Source organism: Mytilus galloprovincialis, chromosome 12, assembly GCF_965363235.1.
Source record: "Mytilus galloprovincialis chromosome 12, xbMytGall1.hap1.1, whole genome shotgun sequence".
Lineage (NCBI taxonomy): Eukaryota > Metazoa > Mollusca > Bivalvia > Mytilida > Mytilidae > Mytilus > Mytilus galloprovincialis.
Window position 1 is genome coordinate 76,935,371 of NC_134849.1, and position 25,439 is coordinate 76,960,809.

At 31.8% G+C, this 25,439-nt stretch overlaps 1 protein-coding gene and 1 long non-coding RNA gene across 2 annotated transcripts in view; both read right to left on the minus strand.

Moving 5' to 3' along the window:
- Window positions 1-18,346, minus strand: part of LOC143053769 (uncharacterized) — a 251,196-nt gene extending 232,850 nt beyond the window's left edge. The window contains exons 1-2 of the mRNA XM_076226548.1: window positions 18,227-18,346; window positions 17,489-17,596 (exon numbers count right to left, since the gene is read on the minus strand). Coding sequence (XP_076082663.1) covers window positions 17,489-17,596; window positions 18,227-18,346 — 228 coding nt within the window. The remainder of the gene's footprint in view (window positions 1-17,488; window positions 17,597-18,226) is intronic.
- Window positions 18,347-24,871: 6,525 nt separating this feature from the next.
- Window positions 24,872-25,439, minus strand: part of LOC143054898 (uncharacterized) — a 241,665-nt gene continuing 241,097 nt past the window's right edge. Inside the window, exons 6-7 of the long non-coding RNA XR_012971870.1 lie at window positions 25,151-25,233; window positions 24,872-24,896 (exon numbers count right to left, since the gene is read on the minus strand). This is a non-coding gene — a long non-coding RNA (uncharacterized LOC143054898). The remainder of the gene's footprint in view (window positions 24,897-25,150; window positions 25,234-25,439) is intronic.

Genomic DNA, 25,439 nt, shown 5'->3' on the forward strand with positions numbered 1-25,439 from the left:
GGGTTGGGATCTCACAAAAAAAGTTTAACCCGTCGAATTTTTTGCGCCTGTCCCAGTTCAGTACCACTGGCCTTTGTTAGTCTTGTATATATTTTTTATTTAATCTCATTTATATGTTTTAGAGTTTAGTGTGACGCCCATTTTCACTGAGCTTTTTAGGGGCCAGCTGATACCATCTCCGGGTGCTGGATTTTCTCGCTGCATTAAACATTGTTGGACTTCGGATGTAGTCTGCTCTTTTCGGACGGATTTATAAAAGTTTTTCCAAACTTGTTTCCGAATCCCATATTTGAACTTTATGTAACATTGTAATATTTGTCTTGACATTTTTCATTAATAAATACTGTTTAAACTAAAACAGCCAAATGACTTCTTATAGGAGTTTATATCGACCTTACTAATGTCGAATTTTCTCACTTGCATGTTCCCCTGTTATATTGATATATATAATAAATCTAGATAAAAACTTTAAATAGAAAAACTTACCAGCAAGACAAGATCTATTAATTTTCGTAGTTCTTTATCCCCCCCCCCCTTAAATTCCGTCTATATATAAAAAAATCTTTCCGTTTTCCTTTTCCGCCATTTATCAACACCCATTTTTATACCTCTATTCCACCTTTTTTCCGTAAAGAACGACATAAAAGTACTTATCGCTTAGGTAGCAATACACAGTTAGGAGTTTAGTTTCGCATTTTGGCCCCGGTGGATTTTTCAAATAGGAAAGTTATTGTGTAATAAAATTCATTTTTAGACAGATGAGTGCTAATTTAGCCTTCAAAGATGGTTTATAAGTGCATCAAGATTATTTTTTACATGTTTTATGGGCTGTTTTCTGTTTGACAATCCGTATTTTCATAGCTAGACCGGCCATCGGTCCAGAAATTAATGTACTGTTTACAAACACTCTTTTTCTACACGAAGTTTTTGACGCAATTTTACAAAAAAATGAGACGAAAGACATATGATTTTCATTGGATTTGCTGAATGATATATGTACACAGTTTCAGAAAAGGTATTACTTCAAGCGATTGAAATTCTACTTTTAGCCAAATTTTTGGGAAATATGTGACATCTTTCCCCCCCTTTTTGCAATATTTTATAACAAATAAATGCAGATTGTTGCCATGGATACACCAAAAAGAAATTATATTTTACCATTTTATATACTGGATATAAAATCTATGGAAGATTCTGATTACATACATATGCCCATATATGACACAAACAGTAAGCTTGATATTGCAAGAAAGCAATGAAAAGGGGATGGTAAAATTCATAAGGGCAAACTTTAGTATTTTTTCCTAACTGTTTATTGCTACCTTATGGCATACTTACCAAGCTCAGAATTGTATAATTTAAGACTTTTCATGCCACAAATCTATTAATATTTAGATTCTAAATCACCTTCTGAGTAAATTAAGTGTTTAAGAATGACAATATATGTCAATTTTATTGTTTACAGTCCTTAGCAACCAAAATTAGACATTTTGACACAAGGCTTATATTTGTACTCTATCGGCTTAACTCTTTCTTCTGATGGATTGGGCTGCATGTAGTAGCCTAAGTATTGAACGCGTTGGTTTTTTTCTTGCGAATATATCAAATTATTGTTTTTATCAAGATTTCATCTTACATTTTGGCATATATTAAATGTATAGTTAAATCAGATGTATGAAATTGATTCCCTATCACCAAGTTTTTTAATCAAGTCTTTGGTATGCAATAAGCATAAAGATTAACATTTTTATGCTTGAAATTGCTAAATTTTATACAATGTTGCATTATCAGAGATCTTATTAAGATATTCAACATTAAAAACTGACAAAAGAGGTACAGTTTTTAAGATTTGGCTAAATATTGAGGTAGAAACAAGATTTTACACTTTGACTTATTATGGCACCTTTCTTTAAAATCAGTTTTTGTCGCGTTTCAGTGTCAACTGCTAACCTTCATAAAATATTCATTACTCAACCAATTTTCAAAAATGAAAGGCCATTTTACTCGTATTAGCTAGCAGAACTCAGAAAATAAGTTAAAAGGGAAAATTTGAAAAAAATATATACTATTAAGGTAGCAATACACAGTTAGGAGTTTAGTTTCGCATTTTGGCCCCGGTGGATTTTTCAAATAGGAAAGTTATTGTGTAATAAAATTCATTTTTAGACAGATGAGTGCTAATTTAGCCTTCAAAGATGGTTTATAAGTGCATCAAGATTATTTTTTACATGTTTTATGGGCTGTTTTCTGTTTGACAATCCGTATTTTCATAGCTAGACCGGCCATCGGTCCAGAAATTAATGTACTGTTTACAAACACTCTTTTTCTACACGAAGTTTTTGACGCAATTTTACAAAAAAATGAGACGAAAGACATATGATTTTCATTGGATTTGCTGAATGATATATGTACACAGTTTCAGAAAAGGTATTACTTCAAGCGATTGAAATTCTACTTTTAGCCAAATTTTTGGGAAATATGTGACATCTTTCCCCCCCTTTTTGCAATATTTTATAACAAATAAATGCAGATTGTTGCCATGGATACACCAAAAAGAAATTATATTTTACCATTTTATATACTGGATATAAAATCTATGGAAGATTCTGATTACATACATATGCCCATATATGACACAAACAGTAAGCTTGATATTGCAAGAAAGCAATGAAAAGGGGATGGTAAAATTCATAAGGGCAAACTTTAGTATTTTTTCCTAACTGTTTATTGCTACCTTAAGTATTGCTTGCCAAAAACATGCCATGTGCCACTAGAGGACCAGGATCTGCTTTCCCTTACATAGCATCTGGTATTACACATTTTTGATTGGGTTGTTGCTTTAACTTTCTGTGTAGAGTTGTGTGTACAGTGAGTCAGAGTGTCGTGTATTTTGTTTTCTCTATTTCTTTTTTTTTCAGGAATATGGCCATTGTTATATTATAGTTCGTGTCTGTGTGTGTAACAGTTTAACGTTGTGTTTCCGTTGTGTCGTTTGTTTTCTCTTAAATTTGAGTGTGAATTCACATTACTATAAGACGTGTCACAGTACTTATCTATCCCAAATTCATGTATTTGGTTTTGATGTCATATTTGTTATTCTCGTGGGATTTTGTCTAATGCTCAGTCCGTTTCTGTGTGTGTTACATGTTGTGTCGTTCTCTTCTTATATTTAATGCGTTTCCCTCGGTTTTAGTTTGTTACCCCGATTTTGTTTTTTGTCCATGGATTTATGAGTTTTGAACAGCGGTATACATGGTATACTACTGTTGCCTTTATTTTGCCATTATATTTTCTGTTTTTTTTCTGAACATAATTATTTAATATCCCCTTTGTATCTTTTGCTCCTTTTTTTGTTTAAGAATAATTATTTATTTATTACATTTGGTTTGTCTTTTAGATAATAATAAGCACAATACGTTTTCCAATGTTTTGTTAATATTCTATTTTTAATATCATATATTTGAAGGGATTTCCTCAAAGAAATGTAGTCTTGTCAGTAAAAATACAGGCATATTGGTGATACCTTCATGAAAGAAAATTCTGCTCACATGTTGAAAGTTTTAATTTATACACAACTGTATGTAATACATAATATAACAGGAATTATAGAATGCACTCAATATGGTCAAAATAACTTGTGTGAGAATCCTAATATGTTAACAATATGGTAAAACATACAAAGTTATTTTATGAAACAACAATTTCTGTATCAACAAATAACTTTTTATCCCTGCATAGAGCGTCATCATTTTTTGAAGTTGAAATCAAAACAAAAATGATGGTAGTTGGTTGCTGTCTATCAGTTTTGTTTTTTGTTAATTGTTTAAGCAAAAAATCAAGGAATTGGTTTTCTCATATATCATTCTGTCATGTCGGGGATTATTACAGCTTCAATGCATAATGATTTTGCTATGATGCTTCTTATAATAAGTAAGCCCTTCAAACCGATTTTGCTAGTTTTTCAAACTGCTGTATATCAACTAAATTTCACGAGCAATTTATTTTAGCGACTTTTGAGAGTAGAAAATTGATGCCAAATTTAATCGCCTCAAGGTGGACTAGAAAGGGATACAAGTTTCATAATATTAGTTAAGGCAAAATGGAAACGAAACAATTATTTTGTTTTCCATTTGTAAAGGGGCATTACTCTAGAACGGTTAAAGTGACGCCACCAAAATTCACACCTTATCTATGTTTTGTGGTAATTGACATTTGTAACATTATAACATTTGGTTGAGGCAAGCTAAAGTTAGAGAACGGAAACCAACTGTGGGAAGTACGTGAACATAGTGACGGACACGGGTTAAAATGTATGCCTCCTCCACTACGGTGTTGGCATAAAAAAGGGAGCTTATTTCAAGAGATATAAGCAGCTCACTAAAAGTTGATGATAACTGCTAAAATGTATTTGAGTTATAGCCGAAATACTGGAAAATTCCCTCTTTTTATGAATTAACTTACAATACTCCAAAAGTAATCAGAAATTATTAAAAATTGAAATGAAACTTGTGTCAATATATGTCAGAACAATTTACAAACATTTCATAAACATTGATCAAAGCCTTTTCAAGTTATAGTCAGAAACTGTAAAAACACTCATTCTTTAAGAATAAAAGCGCATAATTTGGAAATTCTAAAAAAAATAAAATCTTTAAAAGTTAAAAGGAAGCTTACGTCAATAGACATAAACTATTCACTACAGTCTCATGAACATCGCTGGAAGCGTTTTTGAGTTTTTTTCCTACTTGGTTGACAATGGAAACGGTATACCATAATACAACCCTGAAAACTAAACATTTGTTCATTGAAGTTTGAAAATGAGGTCAAGGACAATGGAAATATGACAGATGAAATTGTTTTAATATAAGGCATCTGCATACAAGGTATGAAGTATCCAGATCTTTAACCCTCTGACATAAAACTTTGTAAAAATAATTTACGAGGTAAACCAATTGTAATGCCCATGTCTAGCATATCGTCTTATCAGGCGAAACAAAAATAGATATTCTAATAATCATCATACAAATAATTTCCAACAATAATCATTTAATTTAATGTGACTTCCTTGAAAACATATGCAAGTCTACATCTGTTGTAATTATAGTTACAATAACAATGCTGATTGGCTGGGAGACGTCACATGCTGATTGACTGGGAGACATCATTGGTAATTTTATATCCGTTTTGGAAAAGTTGTTAAAAGATAATTTGTTTTGTAATTTCAGAGAAAAATGTTGTAAACCAAAACTTTAAAGAAAATAACCAAATGATGAAAATGTCAATGCACAGATATTTAATAATTATTGTAGTGACAAAAAAAACCGATCTTCTCTATTCAAATAAAAACAAAACTTATGAAACAAATAATAAACAAACAATTTTAACAATATAATAATATATACATCTTAGAAACAATGAGATTTGATGAGGCTTCATAGTTTTCCAAGTGTTGTCTTTTTTATAGTTTACATGTCCTCCAATTTGCAAAGATGTTCTTGTCATACTTTGTAATGCATCCTTTTAAGCTATTGAACATTTCTTTAACTTCTTCTTTTTACCATGCGGCTTTTGTTCTGATGTGTTCTTTGGTTCTTCGGGAATTGCTCCTTCACCTCTAACTTCTTCAGATTCTTTAAGAGTTTTTAAATCCACATTCTTTAGAACTTCCTGTAAACAACGTGCTCCTTTCCCAATGTTAACTAAAGCCTGTATAAGTACCATTATTGTAGGTTTCACTGTTCTGTCTTTTCTCCATGCGAATAAAACCTCTCTGTTCTGAGCTGCTAAATCTCTTGGATTATTGCTCTGAATAGTTTCCAGGGTTCCAATTGACAACCCAATTACAGCGCCAAGTTGAAAATATACTTGACCAATTTGTGGTGCTAATTTATCTAGTATCTCATCCGTCGGTATACAATCTAGATATTCCAAAGGAAGGTCTGAAATGTCAAAATGAATTAATACATAATTGTTGTGATATATTGCATATCTGAAAGTAGGAAAACAACTCTTTTCAGGTAGTTTTCAGGTAACATAAAGAGTATTTAATTTCTTCATAAAAATTTAAATCATCACTCAAATGAACTGATTATAATTTGTTGTATTTTCTTCTACAATTATCATGCCTATTTATTCTCCACTAATTCTATGAATAGTACTTATTGTTGCCTATTTGTTCTCCACTAATTCTATAAATAGTACTTATTGTTGCCTATTTGTTCTCCACTAATTTTATAATAATAATAATAATAATAATAGTCTTTTATTCAGAAGCAATACAGCTTATAGAATTTACATTTATACAAATATAAAAGCATCAGTGAATAATTACATACATGTTTTATAATTACAATTATAAATAGTATTAATATTTATTGTTGCCTATTTGTTCTCCACTAATTCTATAGATAGTACTTATTGTTGCCTATTTGTTCTCCACTAATTTTATAAATAGTACTTATTGTTGCCTATTTGTTCTCTACTAATTCTATAAATAGTACTAATTGTTGCCTATTTGTTCTCCACTAATTCTATAGATAGTACTTATTGTTGCCTATTTGTTTTCCACTAATTCTATAGATAGTACTTATTGTTGCCTATTCTCCACTAATTCTATAAATAGTACTTATTGTTGCCTATTTGTTCTCCTCTTATTCTATAGATAGTACTTATTGTTGCTTATTTGTTACTAATTCTACAGATATTACTTATTGTTGCCTATTTGTTCCCCACTAATTCTATAGATAGTGATTATTGTTGCCTATTTGTTCTCCACGGATTCTGTATGATTCGGATGTTGTTTGGGTAATATTTTACTTGTCTGTACAACTGAATGTCCTTGCCTATTGAATGATTATCGAATTTACAAATTCTCAAAATTCATTTGAAAGGTGAAATAGGCCATAGCTGTAGTTCTGTCCTATTTGCATGTTATAACACACAGTTTGGACATAAATTCACAAAATGGTAAAGAAACAGAATAAAACTAAAACTGTCAGTCATTATTATACACCTACAGTAAAATCAATATGATTATCTAAAAGGCAAAGGGGAAACAAACGTCTTATCAACTGATTTCAGAAGGACAGCCTGACTGAGAACACTATATTCCTAGAGGTCAATGAGGTTTTTTGTGATAAAAAAAAACATATTATGTTGACACGATAAAAACATTTTCATAACTTTAAACAGTCGTTAGAAGTAACTTCTTGTTACATTTTGTATAATACTTTGAAGAGTACTTCTATCTCTCTCCATTATCATCACATACACTAAGTCATAACATGTCAACAAGACAAGCAATATATCATTATATCTAGGGGTAAAGGAGTACACCCTCAGCAATGTGTAAAAATAGAATCTGTACTATGTTAACTATCATTATAACATACCTGTCTCTGCTCTTCTTTCTCTTCTTACCTACAAAAAAACCAAATATAATAATGAAAAACATACACCACATAGATATAAAACTAGAGGCTCTCAAGAGCCTGTGTCGCTCACCTGTTAATGTGTTTACTGATGTCGGCCATCTTCGTTGGTAGGCGGGGTCATTAGACACTTTTTTTTTAAATAGATACCCTAGTATTATGATTGTAGCCAAGTTTGGTTAAATTTGGCCAAGTCGTTTTAGAAAAGATTTTTATACAAGTTACAAAAATGACGAAAAGTTGTTCAATATTGACTATAAAGGGCAATAACTCCTTAAGGGGTCCTCTAACAATTTTGATCATGCTGACTTATTTGTAGATCTTACTTTGCTGAACATTATTGCTGTTTACAGTTTATCTCTATCTATAATAGTATTCAAGATAATAACCAAAAACTGCAAAATTTCCTTAAAATCACCAATTTTAGGGCAGCAACCAAACAACAGGTTGTCCGATTCAACTCAAAATTTGTGAGGGGATATATCTTATTCTGATGGACATTTAAATCTTGAAAGATTTGCCCTAAATGTCTTAGTTTCAAAGATATAAAGCAATAACTGCATTTTACAACTATGTTCTAATTTTAGCCATGTCGGCCATTTTGTTTGGTAGGCTGGGTCATCGGACACATTTTTTACAACTATAAACCACAATGATAATTGTGGCCAAGTTTGGTTAAATTTGGCAAAGTTGTTTTGGAGAAGAAGATTTTTAGAAAAGTTACAAAAAATGACAAAAAGTTGTTAAAAATTGACTATAAAGGGCAATAACTCCTTAAGGGGTCAACTGACAATTTTGGTCATGTTGACTTATTTGTAGGTCTTACTTTGCTGAACATTATTGCTCTTTACAGTTTATCTCTATCTATAATAGTATTCAAGATAATAACCAAAAACTGCAAAATTTCCTTAAAATAACCATTTCACAGGCAGCAACCCAACAACAGGTTGTCCTATTCGTCTGAAAATTTCAGGGCAGATAGATCTTCACCTGATCAACCATTTTACCCCATGTCAGATTTGCTCTAAATGCTTTGGTTTTTGAGTTATAAGCCAAAAACTGCATTTTACCCCTATGTTCTATTTTTAGCCATGGCGGCCATCTTGGTTGGTTTGATGGGTCACGCCACACATTTTTTAAACTAGATACCCCAAGGATGATTGTGGCCAAGTTTGGTAGAATTTGGCCCAGTAGTTTCAGAGGAGAAGATTTTTGTAAAAGTTTACAGACGACGGACGACGGACGACGGACGCCAAGTGATGAGAAAAGCTCACTTGACCTTTCAGGTCAGGTGAGCTAATAAAAGGAGAATGTGTCCATGGGACTAGATGCCCCGACTTGTAAATATATTCAAGAGTCAATATACTAATGCAAATTTTTGTGAAATTAAAATTTTGATCAATACATTCAACAATCAGAGTGTGGACAAAAGAAATCTTTACAGTTATAACATAACTCATGAACAGCCACAGTTTTTGGTGGGGTTCCTGTTGCCCAGTTTTCTATGTTGTGTTTCGTTGACTTTTGTTTGTCTTTTTTCATTTTTTACCATGGCGTTGCCAGTTTGAATGTTCCTTTGGTATCTGTCTCTGCTCTTGTATGCAACACGTCTTCTGAAAGAGGCAACTAATTGTGCAAAGTTTCATTATTCACCTCCAGGAGGTAAGTTAATTCATCTTTATACCATGATAAGATAAGAACATGTGCTTGCCGTAGAGACAACTTTCAAGAGACAAAATGATGTAAATGTAAGCACCTATAGGTCAATGTATGAGCAAAAGATATGGCAGAGCAAGCTTGACCTTAACTGTACACACTATAAACTGCTCAGAGTGAAGAGTTTGAAAAGACCAAACCTAATGCTCAACCAGTAAGGTCGAGCTCAGATGTTACTTGACAAGACTCAACACAATCTTGACAGTATTCAACTGTATATAACTGTACGTGACTTTGGTCTAAATTTACTTAATACGTCTGATTGGGTACTTGATAATCTTGGTATAATCTGAATATGGACAAATGCTGGACCAGTTTTGACCAATGTTCAATCAGTATCAACCAGTCTAGACTTAGACTGGACCAGTCTTGACTATAAATTTAGTTTACAGTTTTTTACTCTGTCTGTTCCAGGAACAAGTGAATGAAATTTTTAAAGGTGACTATCTGAATTTAGTCAAACTGAAAATCTAGCTTTTTGACATACTACTAGTATCTAAATTTAATTTGACAGCAATAAACCAAACTACCAAATCACATGGTATTTTGTAAGATCAATATATTATGGAGATTGCTGTATAATAATAAGAAAACCCAACTTGATTTAAAAATTATAGAAATTTTTAAAGGTGACTATCTGAATTTAGCATGTTTAGTCTGAACTGAAAATTCTTGTTTTTTTTTAGTTTTATTTTTAGATATTAATCAAATCCTTTTAAAATAAATAACATGACATTTTTTAAGTTCAATATATAATTGAGATAGATTTAGAATTTTATGAAAATCTAAGTAAATTTGAAAAAGCGGTGACTATTATCCTAGCAATTTAATGCCCCAGGACAAAGTAATAGAAATTTGTATCTGAATTTAGTCCGATCTGAAAATTTTGACTTTTTTCCCTTTCTAATCAAATTGTTAAATTTGACAGCAATAAACAAACTACAAAAAACCTAGCATTTGTAATAAATCAAATCCTTAAATTGGACAGCATTAAACAAACTACCAAAAAACCTAGCATTTGTAAGATCAATATGTAATTGAGATAGCTATACAGTTTTATTAAAATTCAAGTTGATTTGAAACCAGATGCTCCGCAGGGCGCAGCTGTATTCGACCGCAGAGGTTGAACCCTGAACGGTTGGGGCAAGTATGGACACAACAAGCTGGATTCAGCTCTAAATTTGGATTGTGATTAAATAGTTGACACAGCATAGGTTTCTGACACAGAATGAATGTGGTCTAATAAACTTAAAATTTGTTTTTTGCCTTTGAGCAATTCACTTTGCTGTTGAATATTAATACTCTCAAAAAAATGTTTGAAGAAATTTTCTTTTTATTTATGAAATCTGAAATGAGAAAAATTGAACCCCCCCCCATTTTTTTTTTACATCCCCTTTCCCTTATTCCAAAACTAATCTCAATTCAAATTTCTAATGGAGTTTGCAACAATAAATACTCATTTAAATACATAAAAAAATATCAAAATGTAAAAAAAGTGCTTGTTATCACTGAATGGTAAAGATTGTTTTAATTTATCAGTTGGTAGTAAAAGTGAATATACATTGTATGTTGTTTTATACAATGATTTAAGTTGATTCAACTACTATTCTGGACAAAGAAAGATAACTCCAATTGAAAATTTCTTGCTATTGCGCAATATTGTGCAATTCAATATTTCTTGCTATTGCGAAATATTGTGCAATTGAAAATACTTGTTATTGCACAATACTGTGCAATTGAAGATTTCTTGCTATTGCGCATTACTGTGCAATTGAATATTTCTTGCTATTGCACAATACTGTGCAATTGAACATTTCTTGCTATTGCTGAATACTGTGCAATTGAAAATTTCTTGCTATTGCACAATACTTAATATAATAATTTTGGATCCTGATTTGGACCAACTTGAAAACTGGGCCCATAATAAAAAATCTAAGTACATGTTTAGATTCAGCATATTAAAGAAGCCCAAGAATTCAATTTTTGTTAAAATCAAACTTAGTTTAATTTTGGACCCTTTGGACTTTAAAGTTGACCAATTTGAAAACAGGACCAGAAATTAAGAATCTACATACACAGTTAGATTTGGCAAATCAAAGAACCCCAATTATTAAATTTTTGATGAAATCAAACAAAGTTTAAGTTTAGACCCCAATTTGGACCAGTTTGAAAACTGGGCCAATAATAAAAATTTGTAAGGGTTCCGCGGAACCCAGTGTCTCGCCTACTTTTTCCGTAAATCGCAGGCTCAACAAAAATGAGGAAAAAAATCAATAAAAATATTCCTCTTGATACTATCTTATGATTGTAAGAAGCTTCTGTCCAATTAAGTTTGGTAAAAATCGAGAAGATAGTTAATGAATCTAATAAATGTTTTTGAAAACTTTAACTGCAGACTGTATGTAATGTTAACTGGAAGATAATCTAAGTCCATTTAAAAGTAAAATACAGAAAAAATGGATTTATCTTTTTACAAAATTTACTTCTGGATACTATCTTATGATCATAAATAAGCTTCTGTCCAAGTTTGGCACAAACCCAGGATAGTTTAAGAAAGTTATTAAAATTTTAAAAACTTTAACCACAGAGTGAATGTAATGTTTCCGCGCAGAAAAACTAAGTCCATTTAAAAGTAAAATACGGAAAAAATGGATTTATTTTTTTACAAAATTTACTTCTGGATACTATCTTATGATCATAAACAAGCTTCTGTCCAAGTTTGGTAGAAACCCAGGATAGTTTAAGAAAGTTATTAAAATTCTAAAAACTTTAACCACAGAGTGAATGTTATGTTTCCCCGCAGAAAAAACCAAGTCCATTTATAAGTAAATAAAGGCAACAGTAGTATACCGCTGTTCAAAACTCATAAATCCATGGACAAAAAACAAAATCGGGATAACAAACTAAAACCGAGGGAAACGCATTAAATATAAGAGGAGAACAACGACATAACACTAAAATGTAACACACATAGACAAAATCCCACGAGAATAACAAATATAACATATATATATAACATCAAAACCAAATACATGAATTTGGGATAGACAAGTACCGTGACACGTCTTCTCGCAATGTGAATTTACACTCAAAAATAAGAGAAAACAAACGACACAACGTTATAATGTAATACACACAGAAACGAACTATAATATAACAATGACCATATTCCTGACTTGGTACAGGGCATTTTTAAAGGAAAAAATGGTGGGTTGAACCTGGTTTTGTGGCATGCCAAACCTCGCACTTTTATGGCCATGTGAAATACAACATCAAAATGACAACACAGGACTACAATATAAATAAATTGGAGAACACAATTGACAAAGAATCACACGAACAACAGCCAACAAAAGGCAACAAGTTCAAAATTCTAATACGCCAGAAGTGTACTTTGTCCACACAAGACCTATGTGTGACGCACAGATACAAAAGTTTGAAAGCCGAAACGAGTACAAAGTTGAACAGCATCGAGGACCAAAAGATCAAAAAGGTTGTGCCAAAAACGGCAAGGGTTTTCTGTTAAGTTACCAGAAAATCCCTATAATTTAGAGCAATTTATACCCTTGCAAACAGCAAATTTAATAAAATGAATATTCAAAAGATGTACATGATAAAGCTGAAGTATTAACTAATTACAGGAAACAACTGAAATACATTTACATAACCAGACATTTGAAACACAAAAGTAGACACATCCGAATACGTTTAAACCTCTACGCCAAGTGACGTCCTATTTGAAACTGAAAAATGACGAAAAAATGACGTCATTTGAATTAGTAAAACAGAGCATCAAAAAATGAAAAATGACGTCACATAAGAATGAATAAGATAGAATTAGGATTAATTTAAGATTATATATTTGAACTTAATACTGATATTGCATTTAATAACAAAGCACATTTTAATTCTTATTAATATAAAACTGAGGTAGCAATTAACTATATTATAAAACTATGTCAGGTTTGTTATGAATCTAACTTCAAACGTAAAATATCATACTGATTACTTTGAACGAAATCAAATCTGAAAAAAGGAAGGCGGTGATTAATTTTCTTTACCATAACACATAAATATAATAGAAAAGACGTCAACACATTTGACAAAATCCGATGAGAATTACAAATATAACATTAAACATTTAAACTAAATACATGAATTTGGGATGGATAAGTACCGTACCACGTCTTATAGTAATGCGAGTTCACACTCGGCAAAACAATCACAATCGGGAATAAGTCACGTTTGGTAATTAAAAGATTAGACGACATTATGACAAAACACAATCTACCATGTGGTAAAAATGTCCTTAGCTAGTTTGGTCAACGAAACATCGTATGGATCCACCAAATCGTGATGGTGTCCATAAAATTTACGGAGTGTCAATTTTAATCTGTTCTCCTCATAACTTTGTTGGAGCAGTTTCTGCGTATGGAGCACACTCCTGTATATGAAGTCCGTATAGTGTAAACAAGCACGAGAATAACATATCAATTGTGATATGTAAACACCATACGAAGGGGTAGAGGGTATGTTACTGCTGAGAAATGGGAAATTGATAATTGGGAAGTTGAAATCGTCCCGTTTATCATAGATTTTCGTGTATAGTCGTCCATCTACGTCAATATTGAGGAAAAGATCAAGGTATGAAGCAGTCCTTCTAGTATCAGTGGTATCCTTAATTTCAAGTTCACTTGGATATATGAGATGTAAGTTTTGGCTGAAATATGGGTTATTCAATGATAGAACATCCTCAATATATATTGGAAAGTAAAATTAAAGAATTTCGCAAGGTGCTTTTTCTTTTTGTCTTTTAGAAGGTTCTGAATGAATTCTGGTTCTGAATGAATTCTGCTTTCATAAAATACGGAAAAAATGGAATTTTATTTTTACAAAATTTACTTCTGGATACTATCTTATGATCATAAACAAGGTTCTATCCAAGTTTGGTAGAAATCCAGTATAGTTTAAGAAAGTTATTAAAATTTCAAAAACTTTAACCACAGAGTGAATATTTGTGGACGCCGCTGCCGACGACGACAGAATGTAGGATCGCTTAGTCTCGCTTTTTCGACTAAAGTCGAAGGCTCGACAAAAAATCTAAGTACATTTTTAGAATCAGCATATCAAAGAACCCAAAGGATTCAATTTTTGTTAAAATCAAACTAAGTTTAATTTTGGACCCTTTGGACCTTAATGTAGACCAATTTGAAAACGGGACTAAAAATTAAGAATCTACATACACAGTTAGATTTGGTATATCAAAGAACATAAATTATTCAATTTTTGATGAAATCAAACAAAGTTTAATATTGGTCCCTTTGGGCCCCTTTTTCCTAAACTGTTTGGACCAAAACTTCCAAAATCAATCCCAACCTTCCTTTTATTGTCATACACCTTGTGTTTAAATTTCATAGATTTCTATTTACTTCTACTAAAGTTATGGTGTGAAAACCAAGAAAAATGCTTATTTGGGCCCCTTTTTGGCCCCTAATTCCTAAACTATTGGGATCTCAACTCCCAAAATCAATCCCAACCTTCCTTTTGTGTTCATAAACCTTGTGTTTAAATTTCATTGATTTCTATTTACTTGTACTAAAGTTATTGTGCGAAAACCAGGAATAACGCTTATTTGGGCCCTTTTTTGGCCCCCAATTCTTAACAGTTGGAACGAAACTCCCAAAATCAATCCTAAACTTCCTTTTGTGGTCATAAACCTTGTGTCAAAATTTCATAGATTTTTATTTACTTAAACTAAAGTTATAGTGCGAAAACCAAGAAAATGCTTATTTGGGCCCTTTTTGGCCCCTAATTCCTAAACTGTTGGGACCAAAACTTCCAAAATCTATCCATACCTTTCTTTTATGGTCATAAACCTTGTGTTTAAATTTCATACATTTCTATTTACTTAAACTAAAGTTATAGTGCGAAAACCAAAATATTTGGACGACGATGACACTGACGCCAACGTGATACCAATATACGACCAAACATTTTTCATATAAAAATGTGAACTGAAAGTATTAACTTCTTTTTACCTAAATCGTTTAATTCTAAGGCAATAAACTAAACTAACAAATAACCTTACATTTTGTAAGATCAATGTATAATTGAGATAACTGTGCAGTTTTATGAAATTTCAAAATGTTATAGAAATTTTTAAAGGTAAATATCTGAAATTTAGTCCGAACTGAAAATTCTAGCTTTTATATACCCCATTTATGGGTATTATGTATTCTGATCTGTGCGTCCGTTCGTTAGTACGTCTGTTCGTCTGTCTGTCCTGCTTCAGGTTAAAGTTTTTGGTCGAGGTAGTTCAATCAACTTCAAACTTAGTACATATGTTCCCTAATGATATGATCTTTCTAATTTTAATGCCAAATTATAGTTTTTACCCCATTTTAACGCTCCACTGAACATAGAAAATGATAGTGCATATGGGGCATCCATGTACTAGGGAAACATTCTTGTTTCATTTATTTTAAAATCTACTTGAATTTTTTTAAATAAGCCTTCAAAGGTAAATATCTGACTTAAGTTTGAACTGAAAATTCTAGCTTTTTTTCACCTATTTCAAAATCTGTTTGAATTTTTTAAAATATGCCGTAAGCTACATTTTATCCCAATATTTTTATTTTTAGCATCATGCAGTGGCCATGATTTGTGATGGACCAAAGCCTTATATACAATATTCAAACTAGATTTCCTAAGAAGCATCCAGGTAAAGTTTTATAATATTTACAGTGGATATAATATTTTACAAAACTTCATAGTAAAAGTGGCACAGTTTTACCCACAAAGCGAGTTCCTATGGGAAATTGCATTGTTTATATTTACAGAAATACAACCTGAAAATATTGCTCTACAAACTTTTCTCTGCTGAATTGCCCATATTTATGCATCAATGTGAAGTTAATAGTATAAATGATATAAGTTTGTATACATTTAGTGGTGAAGTTAAAATCATCCCTTCATAAATTTTACGGACGCCATCACGAGTTGCTTGACCGTTATGCAATATCAGTTTTACTAATGACAAGGGATATATATATATATATATATATGTTCCAATTGTCGTTTCTACAATCCGTCCCATTCATCCACACCCTCCTATATCTGTATACCCTTTCCACACCCTCTTATATCTTTATACCCCATCCACATCCTCCTATATATGTATCCCCAATCCACACCCTCCTATATCTGTATACCCTATCCACACCCTTCTATATCTGTATACCCTGTCCTTACCCTTCTGGATCTGTATACCCTATCCACACTCTTTTATATCTGTATACCCTATCCAGACCCTTCTATAACTGTATACCCCATCCACATCCTCTTATATCTGTATACCTCATCCACATACTCCTATATCTGTATACCCTATCCACACCCTCCTATATCTGTATACCCTATCCATACCCTCCTATATTATACCCTATCCACATCCTCCTATATCTTTATACCCCATCCCCATCCTATATCTGTATACCCCATCCACACCCTCCTATATCTGTATACCCGATCCACACCCTCCTATATCTGTATACCCCATCCACACCCTCCTATGTCTGTATACCCCATCTATACCCTCCTATATCTGTATACCCCATCCACACCCTCCTATATCTGTTTACCCTATCCACACCCTTCTATATCTGTATACCCCATCCACACCCTTCTATATCTGTATACCCCATCCACACCCTTCTATATCTGTATACCCTATCCACACCCTTCTATATCTGTATACCCCATCCACACCCTCCTATATTATACCCCATCCATACCCTCCTATATCTGTATATCCCATCCACACCCTTCTATATCTGTATACCCTTTCCACACCCTTCTATATCTGTATACCCCATCCACACCCTTCTATATCTGTATACCCCATCCACACCCTCCTATATCTGTATACCCCATTCACACCCTCCTATATCTGTATACCTCATCCACACCCTCCTATATATGTATACCCCATCCACACCCTCCTATATCTGTATACCCCATCCACACCCTCCTATATCTGTATACCCCATCCACACCCTCCTATATTATAACCCATCCACACCCTACTATATCTGTATACCCCATCCACACCCTTCTATATCTGTATAGCCCATCCACACCCTCCTATATCTGTATACCCCATCCACACTCTCATATATCTGTATACCCCATCCACGCCCTTTAATGAAACTTTTTCATATTTAAAGTTAAATTTAAATGATCAAAAGACTAAAGTCTTGAAAAAAAACATTTGACCAACCATACATAATTTTAGTGATTCATTACTTAATAGATAACACTGGGCATATACTATAAAATATTACCTCATGTGTTGTAATCAAGGGACTGGCACCTCTTTGTTCTACCAGACATCTTGTGGTCTGTAGATATCCCTCCCGAACAGCCCAATGTAAAGCTGTGTATCCATCTCTCTATAATATAACAAAATAACATGTAACTATAATGTACAATACTTTGTTGTCAATATCAATAATATACAACATATCCTACAACTGACATTAAAACTTGTCTGATAAACTGGACAATGTTATTTAATAAATATAAACAAAATATATATCACTTGAATCAGTAGTCAAAACTGAATACAATGACCAGTCACACTTGTATTTATATTGATCATAAACAACAAATAAACAACCGTTTTTTTTTGGTGAAATGTCAGAACTTCCATTAATCCTGATATCTTAAAAAATTTTTTTTTTCAAGAAATGTGTAAAATAATTATATCAATGGATTCAGTAGAACAAAACAAACAAAATGAGACCCCACTTTATATGATTCTTACACATATTTGTTTATTAAAACTGTCTAATTAACAACAGGAATTAGTGTATATTCAGTATAATCATTCATTTTAATAAAATATTTTTTTAAGAAACATGAAAAGGAGTAATATTTTCTAATTAAGAACAATAATATGAGTAAAATGAGACCCCACTTGATATAATTATTACAAATATTTGTTCATTAACCCTGTCTAATTAACAACATGATTTAGTGTAGATTAATATTAATGTGATCAGACTAAGTAGATAACATACCCCTGTGATGTCGATCTTACATCCTCTATCAATGAGAAGCTGACAGATCTCCAGGTGTCCATTCAAGGCAGCCTTCATTAATGCTGTCTGTCCCCAAACCTGGAATAATACAACTGACATCAAAACTTGTCTGATAAACTGGACAATGTTGTGTAATAAATATAAACTAAATATATATTACATGAATCAGTGGTCAAAACTGAATAAAATGACCAGTCACACTTGTATTTATATTGTACATAAACAATAAATAAACATGTTTTGTTGTGAAATGTCAAAACTTCCATTAAACCTGATATCTTAAAAAAATATTTTTTTCAAGAAATGTGTGAAATAATTATATCAATGGATTCAGTAGAACAAAACAAGTAAAATGAGACCCCACTTTATATAATTCTTACACATATTTGTTCATTAAACCTGTCTAATTAACAACATGATTTTGTGTAGATTAATAGTAATGTGATCAGACTAAGTAGATAACATACTGTATCTGTGATGTCGATCTTACATCCTCTATCAATGAGGAGTCTACAGACCTCCAGGTGTCCCCACCTGGCAGCCTTCATTAATGCTGTCTCTCCTAACACCTGGAATAATACAACTGACATCAAAACTTGTCTGATAAACTGGACAATGTTGTGTAATAAATATAAACAAAATATGTATCACATGAATCAGTGGTCATAACTGAATAAAATGACCAGTCACACTTGTATTTATATTGATCATAAACAATAAATAAACATGTTTTTTTTTGTGAGATGTCAAAACTTCCATCAGAACTGTAATGTTATTTTTTTTTATTTTTTTTTAAGAAATGAATAAAATATTTACATCAATGGATTCATTACAATTCTCTGAGTAAAATGACATCTCACTTTATATAATCCTAACACGTATTTGTTGATATAATGATTAAATCTGTCTGATTAACATGATTCAGAATAATGATTAATTTTTTAAAAAGTAACTTTTTCAAAGAAATATGAAAAATAGTTACATTTCCTGATTTAGTTCGAGGAGACAAACAAAATGAGACCCCACTTTATATATTTATTACAAATATTTGTTCATTAAACCTGTCTAATTAACAACATAATTTTGTATATATTAAGGAATGTGGTCAAAGTGAAGCAATAACATACATGTGTGATATTTGTTTTACTTCCGCTGTAAAACCTTGGTGTAAAAAATGTTCTTGTAAATATTCAAAGTAAGAATTTTTTCAACTATAATTCAAAACAAACAAAAACAATTATTTAAAAAAAATACCTTTATGCATTTTTTTTCTCTCACTAAAACTGTTAAATTAAAAACAGATTTTGATTTAGTATCGAATTCAGTATAATGATATATATATCAGTTTGGATACAGATATATTTTTATATTATGTTCAGAAGTAACATGTAGTTATGTGTTTTATACTGCTAATGTACAATCTGTTGTTTTGTGAAGTAACTTGCAGTTGTGTGTTTTATACTGTTTATGTACAATCTGTTTTGTTATGAAATAAGTTGTAGTTGTGCGTTTTATACTGCTAATGTACAATCTGTTTTGTTCTGAAGTATTTTGTAGTTGTGTGTTTTATACTGCTAATGTACAATCTGTTATGTGCTTTCAGAAGTAAACTTGTAATTATGTGTTTTATACTGCTGGTGTACAATCTGTTATGTTCTGAAGTAACTTGCAATTATGTGTTTTATACTGCTGGTGTACAATCTGTTATGTTCTGAAGTAACTTGCAATTATGTGTCTTATACTGCTTATGTACAATCTGTTATGTTCTGAAGTAACTTGTAGTTGTGTGTTTTATACTGCTGCTGTACAATCTGTTATGTTCTGAACTAACTTGCAATTATGTGTTTTATACTGCTGGTGTACAATCTGTTATGTTCTGAAGTAACTTGTAGTTGTGTGTTTTAGACTGCTAATGTACAATCTGTTATGTGCTTTCAGAAGTAAACTTGTAATTATGTGTTTTATACTGCTGGTGTACAATCTGTTATGTTCTGAAGTAACTTGTAGTTGTGTGTTTTATACTGCTGGTGTACAATCTGTTATGTTCTGAAGTTACTTGTAGTTGTATGTTTTATACTGCTTATGTACAATCTGTTATGTTCTGAACTAACTTGTAGTTGTATGTTTTATACTGCTGGTGTACAATCTGTTATGTTCTGAAGTTACTTGTAGTTGTGTGTTTTATACTGCTGGTGTACAATCTGTTATGTTCTGAAGTTACTTGTAGTTGTGTGTTTTATACTGCTGGTGTACAATCTGTTATGTTCTGAAGTAACTTGCAGTTGTGTGTTTTATACTGCTGGTGTACAATCTGTTATGTTCTGAAGTAACTTGCAATTATGTGTCTTATACTGCTTATGTACAATCTGTTATGTTCTGAAGTTACTTGTAGTTGTGTGTTTTATACTGCTGGTGTACAATCTGTTATGTTCTGAAGTAACTTGCAGTTGTGTGTTTTATACTACTTATACATGTACAATATGTTCTAAAGTCAATTGTTGTGGTGTGTTTATGTACAATATCCTGTATTTTGAAGTAACTTCCAGTTGTGTGTTTTATATTATTTATGTACAATATTCAATATTTTGAAGTAACTTGTAGTTTTACACTGTTTCACTGTGCTTTATTTTCAAGTAACCTGTAGTTTTGTGTCTTTTATCATGTTTATTGTACCATCAGACGATGTATCTTCAAATGATTTTTCTATGAAGTATTAAAATAAGGTAGTTTTGAATGTGACTTTTTCACTTACTCCTTGATAATCAATTTCTACATCATTCTGTAAGCACAATTTTAAGGCTTCTTTATCTCCCTTCTTAGCAGCTGTAACAATTTTCTGTAAGTAAAATATAGAAATTACATTTAATAGATTGTAATGAATGTCCTTACTGTTAAATCAGGTAATAATTTATATGTATTCTTCTTTTGGGAAATTAGTATGGCGTTCATTATCACTGAACTAGTATAAATTTGTTTAGTGGCCAGCTAAGGGACGCCTCCGGGTGCGGGAATTTCTCGCTACATTGAAGACCTATTGGTGACTTTCTGCTGTTATTTTTTCTATTGTCGGGTTGTTGTCTCTTTGACACATTCCCCATTTCCATTCTCAATTTTATTCTTCTGTATAGCAATGATTCAGTGGTTCAAATCAACATTTTTCCCTGAAAAGTCCTGGACCTTTACAACAGTAAAGTGGAAGGTCCACACCTTAGGATGAAAGGTCCAAACATTGACTTTTGATTGGATCAATTTTAAAGATTTTGTGACCCTCTCACTAAAGCACTATGCCTATCAGAGTGGGTTAGTTATTTTATAATTACAGGTCATGGTTCAGGAAGCTTCTCCAAATTGGAGCCAATGGTGATCTTTCTGCCAATGAGACTTAAATTTTTGCTTATGTTTTTCGCCATCATATCTTTTATCCTTGTTTAAACTCTCATTGCTTCTTTAGTTTAGCTACACCCAAAGTAGCCAGAATTTCATCCGCCTCGCCTGTTTTTCTCTTAGAAGACTTGATGCTTAAGCAAAACAAACTCATGGTTTAGCAAAGTTGACAACCACATGCGTTAATATGACGAACACGAACTTGACGAAAGCACCCATAAAAATTGTCATCTGACACGCTGTACTATTAATGAACCAGGAAGTAGATTACTAAGTTAAAAATAAATTTAATCACAAAGCTAATTTATCGTGACTCATTACCACATCAATTTAGAAGTTATAACAAAGTGTTTAAACAATAATTCTATACAAATGTTTTCTAAAACTTGAAAATTAAAAGTCTGACGGATGCAACTAATAACCAAATCCAAAGTCCGAACGCTAATCTGATAGGTCTCAGATCTAGGACCACCGCTAATTTAAACCCAATGACTACATAAATCAGTAGTATTCTTACTTCATGTAACATTCAGACAGAGAGGAGTTCCTTAAATAGCATGTAATTGTTGGAATATATGCGTATATTTATGAGTAGAATATAAGACGATAAAGTGTCACCTGTGTAATGAGTAGAAGATAAGACGATAAAGTGTCACCTGTGTAATGAGTAGAAGATAAGACTATTAAGTGTCACCTTTGTAATGAGTAGAAGATAAGACGATTGATTGTCACCTTTGTAATGAGAAGAAGATAAGTCAATTAAGTGTCACTCATGTTATGAGTAGAAGATAAGAAGATCAAGTGTCACCTGTGTAATGAGTAGAAGACAAGACGATTAATTGTAAGCCGTGTAATGAGTAGAAGATAAGACGATTAAGTGTCAGCCATGTTATGAGTAGAAGAAAAGACAATTAAGTGTCACCCTTGTAATGAGTAGAAGATGACAATTAAGTGTCACCTGTGTAATGAGTAGAAGATAAGACAATAAAGTGTCACCCGTGTAATGAGTAGAAGATAAAACCATCAAGTGTCACCCGTGTAATGAGTAGAAGATAAGACAAGTAAGTGTCACTCATGTTATGAGTAGAAGATAAGAAGATTAATTGTCAACCGTGTAATTGGCTTAGTATTCAGTAAAGTGCTGTTTCAATGGGTGTCCCAGAAAAAATGCATTTTTTTCATATTTTAAATTATTTTGAGGTTTAATGCAGGTAGCTAATCAATTCACTGAATGATGAAGAGATAATATAAACAATCTCATATGAAAAGTTTATTGTTGAATAAAGTACTTTATAAATGAAGTGTTGAATTCCCTATTTTTTGCATGCTTATTTCGTGACATGGTCGAATGACCCAAAATCAAAATTGTTTTATAAACCTTTTTTTTAATGAATGGCAACTAGGTAAAAAGGATTTTCAGGTAATACAATAGGTTTGGCAAGGTTTAGGACATTAAAACATGAAAAATCTTCGAAAAATAAGGATTAAAAACAATTTTAAATGGTCACGTTGTTTGACTAACATTTTCTGTCTTCTTCCTAAGTGAAAATGAAATATAAGTTATGTAACAATAGAGGGCAATTAAATGCACAAATTATCTTGAGGCTTGAGCTTATTAACTAAAATTTGATAATTCATCATGAAGTTACAGCAGAAAGTTTTATTTTTTTCAGGAATTGTCATTAAAGTTTACTCTTGAAAAATCTGTCCAACCATAACGGGCGAAAATTACAATTTTCATTTGCAAGTTGCCAACTCAGTTTAAGTTTTTTTTATGACAACAAATTTTACGACAATCGCGATGTGCATACGGTATTGCTGTCAACTGTTCCTTTTTACTCGAGGTCAACAACATGGAAGGGGTGAACGCTCTTTCTGTCCAACCAAGAGATGGAAGTTACATCCGAATTAATGTTACGTCCAACATCCAAGATATTCTCTACAATGGCTACCACAAGTCACGGAATCAATTTCGCTTCCACTTCGACAATAACTTAACCTTAAATACAACAGTACATATGAAAAATAAAGGTTTTAAAACTGTTGACAGTCTAAATTTGACATAATTTTGAAAATTAGGACGTAACAAGAGTCCGATAATGTTCTGTTGGACGAACCTTAGGACAAAATCTTCTAATGTCGGACGTAACAGCTTTTTAAAAGTAAAAAGAAACTTGTTAACAATAACTAACAAGTCCACATAAATTTAAAAATAGTTCTCAGACCCTTCCTCGTCTCTTCTTAAGAGGTGCCCATTTTTAAATTGCCATTAGGATCAGTAAAATAATAAATTCTGTCCTATCTTTGCCCGACAGGGAATATAATCTGTCCTATGTTTGTCCTACAACAAATGAATTCTGTACGCTGTTCATCCAATAGTTTTTTATGGTTTCGTTTTATCCATATATTTAATAATGAACCATTTTACCTCTTGCTGAGGAACACCAGCTGTTGATATTAGTATTAACAGCATAGTTTTGATTTTGTTTTTGACTTTGAATGATGCAAATGAAACAAATTCTCATCCAAAAATGTCCCTGTTTGTCCGACATATTTAAAGATTTTTCAAACTTATGACTTAGTTTTTGAAAAATTTAACAAAATGATATACTTTAATTGAAGATCATATGAACTGTCAGAGAAAAATTAATATATTTATTAACAAAGCCTTCATATAAAAGGAAAATATTCAATTTTCAATGTCCTGTTGTGTCCAACATAACCTCTTTCCAACATGCTATTTAGGTCTAATTTTATGTTTTCTGACTAACTAACTATCTTTTTACATGTAAAACCCTAAACTAGAATCATTCTCCTTTCAGAAAATCATATTATTATGATTGAAACAGCTACTTTTAAAATCACACATGTTGTCACACACTAACAACACTATACTGAATACTTAGCCAATTCTTAGGTGGATAACACAATTAAGAGGATTTCTGCTATTAGTTATTAGCAACACCTTAGTTTGTCAAATGTTTTGTATTTTTTGTTCGATCTGTTTTCTTCGATCAGTATACGTAGTTTTGTAGTTCACCTAATATTCTACTAGTTTTTATCTTAAATTATCACATACTTGTATCTAATTGTACAATAATGGGGAACAAAACAAAACATGACAAGGGGACTATTAGGTAAATCTTACCTTATTCCAATCCTCCATTATAGTGTATATCTAATTGTACAATAATGGGGAACAAAACTAAACATGACAAGGGGACTATTAGGTAAATCTTACCTTATTCCAATACTCCATTATATCCTAAAAATAGAAAAGAAAAATTATATTCGATATATACTGTTGAGTTATTATTGAGGTACATGTATTATAGTTACTGTGAATTAAAAATACATGATCATTATTGGATGTAATATACTGACCTAATATTTTTAGATACTAATTTCAATTAAATAATAATAGCATTGAAACAGTCATTTATCTCAACTTTTCTGCACTATCATAACTATTAGAAGTTAATGAACTGAACTAAAAACCTTGAAGATCTGATAACATACCAAAATGATGTACAAATGTATTCTACAAGCAGGATGTGACTCTTTCCATCGAACACCAGAACATCTATTGCACTTTCCCAGATCTAAGAATTTCAAAAAATATTTTTACCAGCTTTAAGAAACACATAAAAAATATCAAGTTACAGTTTCTTAAAACACTATCAATAATTTATAATCAACTAGAACTGTCAAATTAAATTCAATTGTTTGTTTTTTTTATTCTGTATGCACAGGACCTATAACATAGTGGATTTAGTTAGAGGCTGTGTACCATATTTGTTTTTCCTTC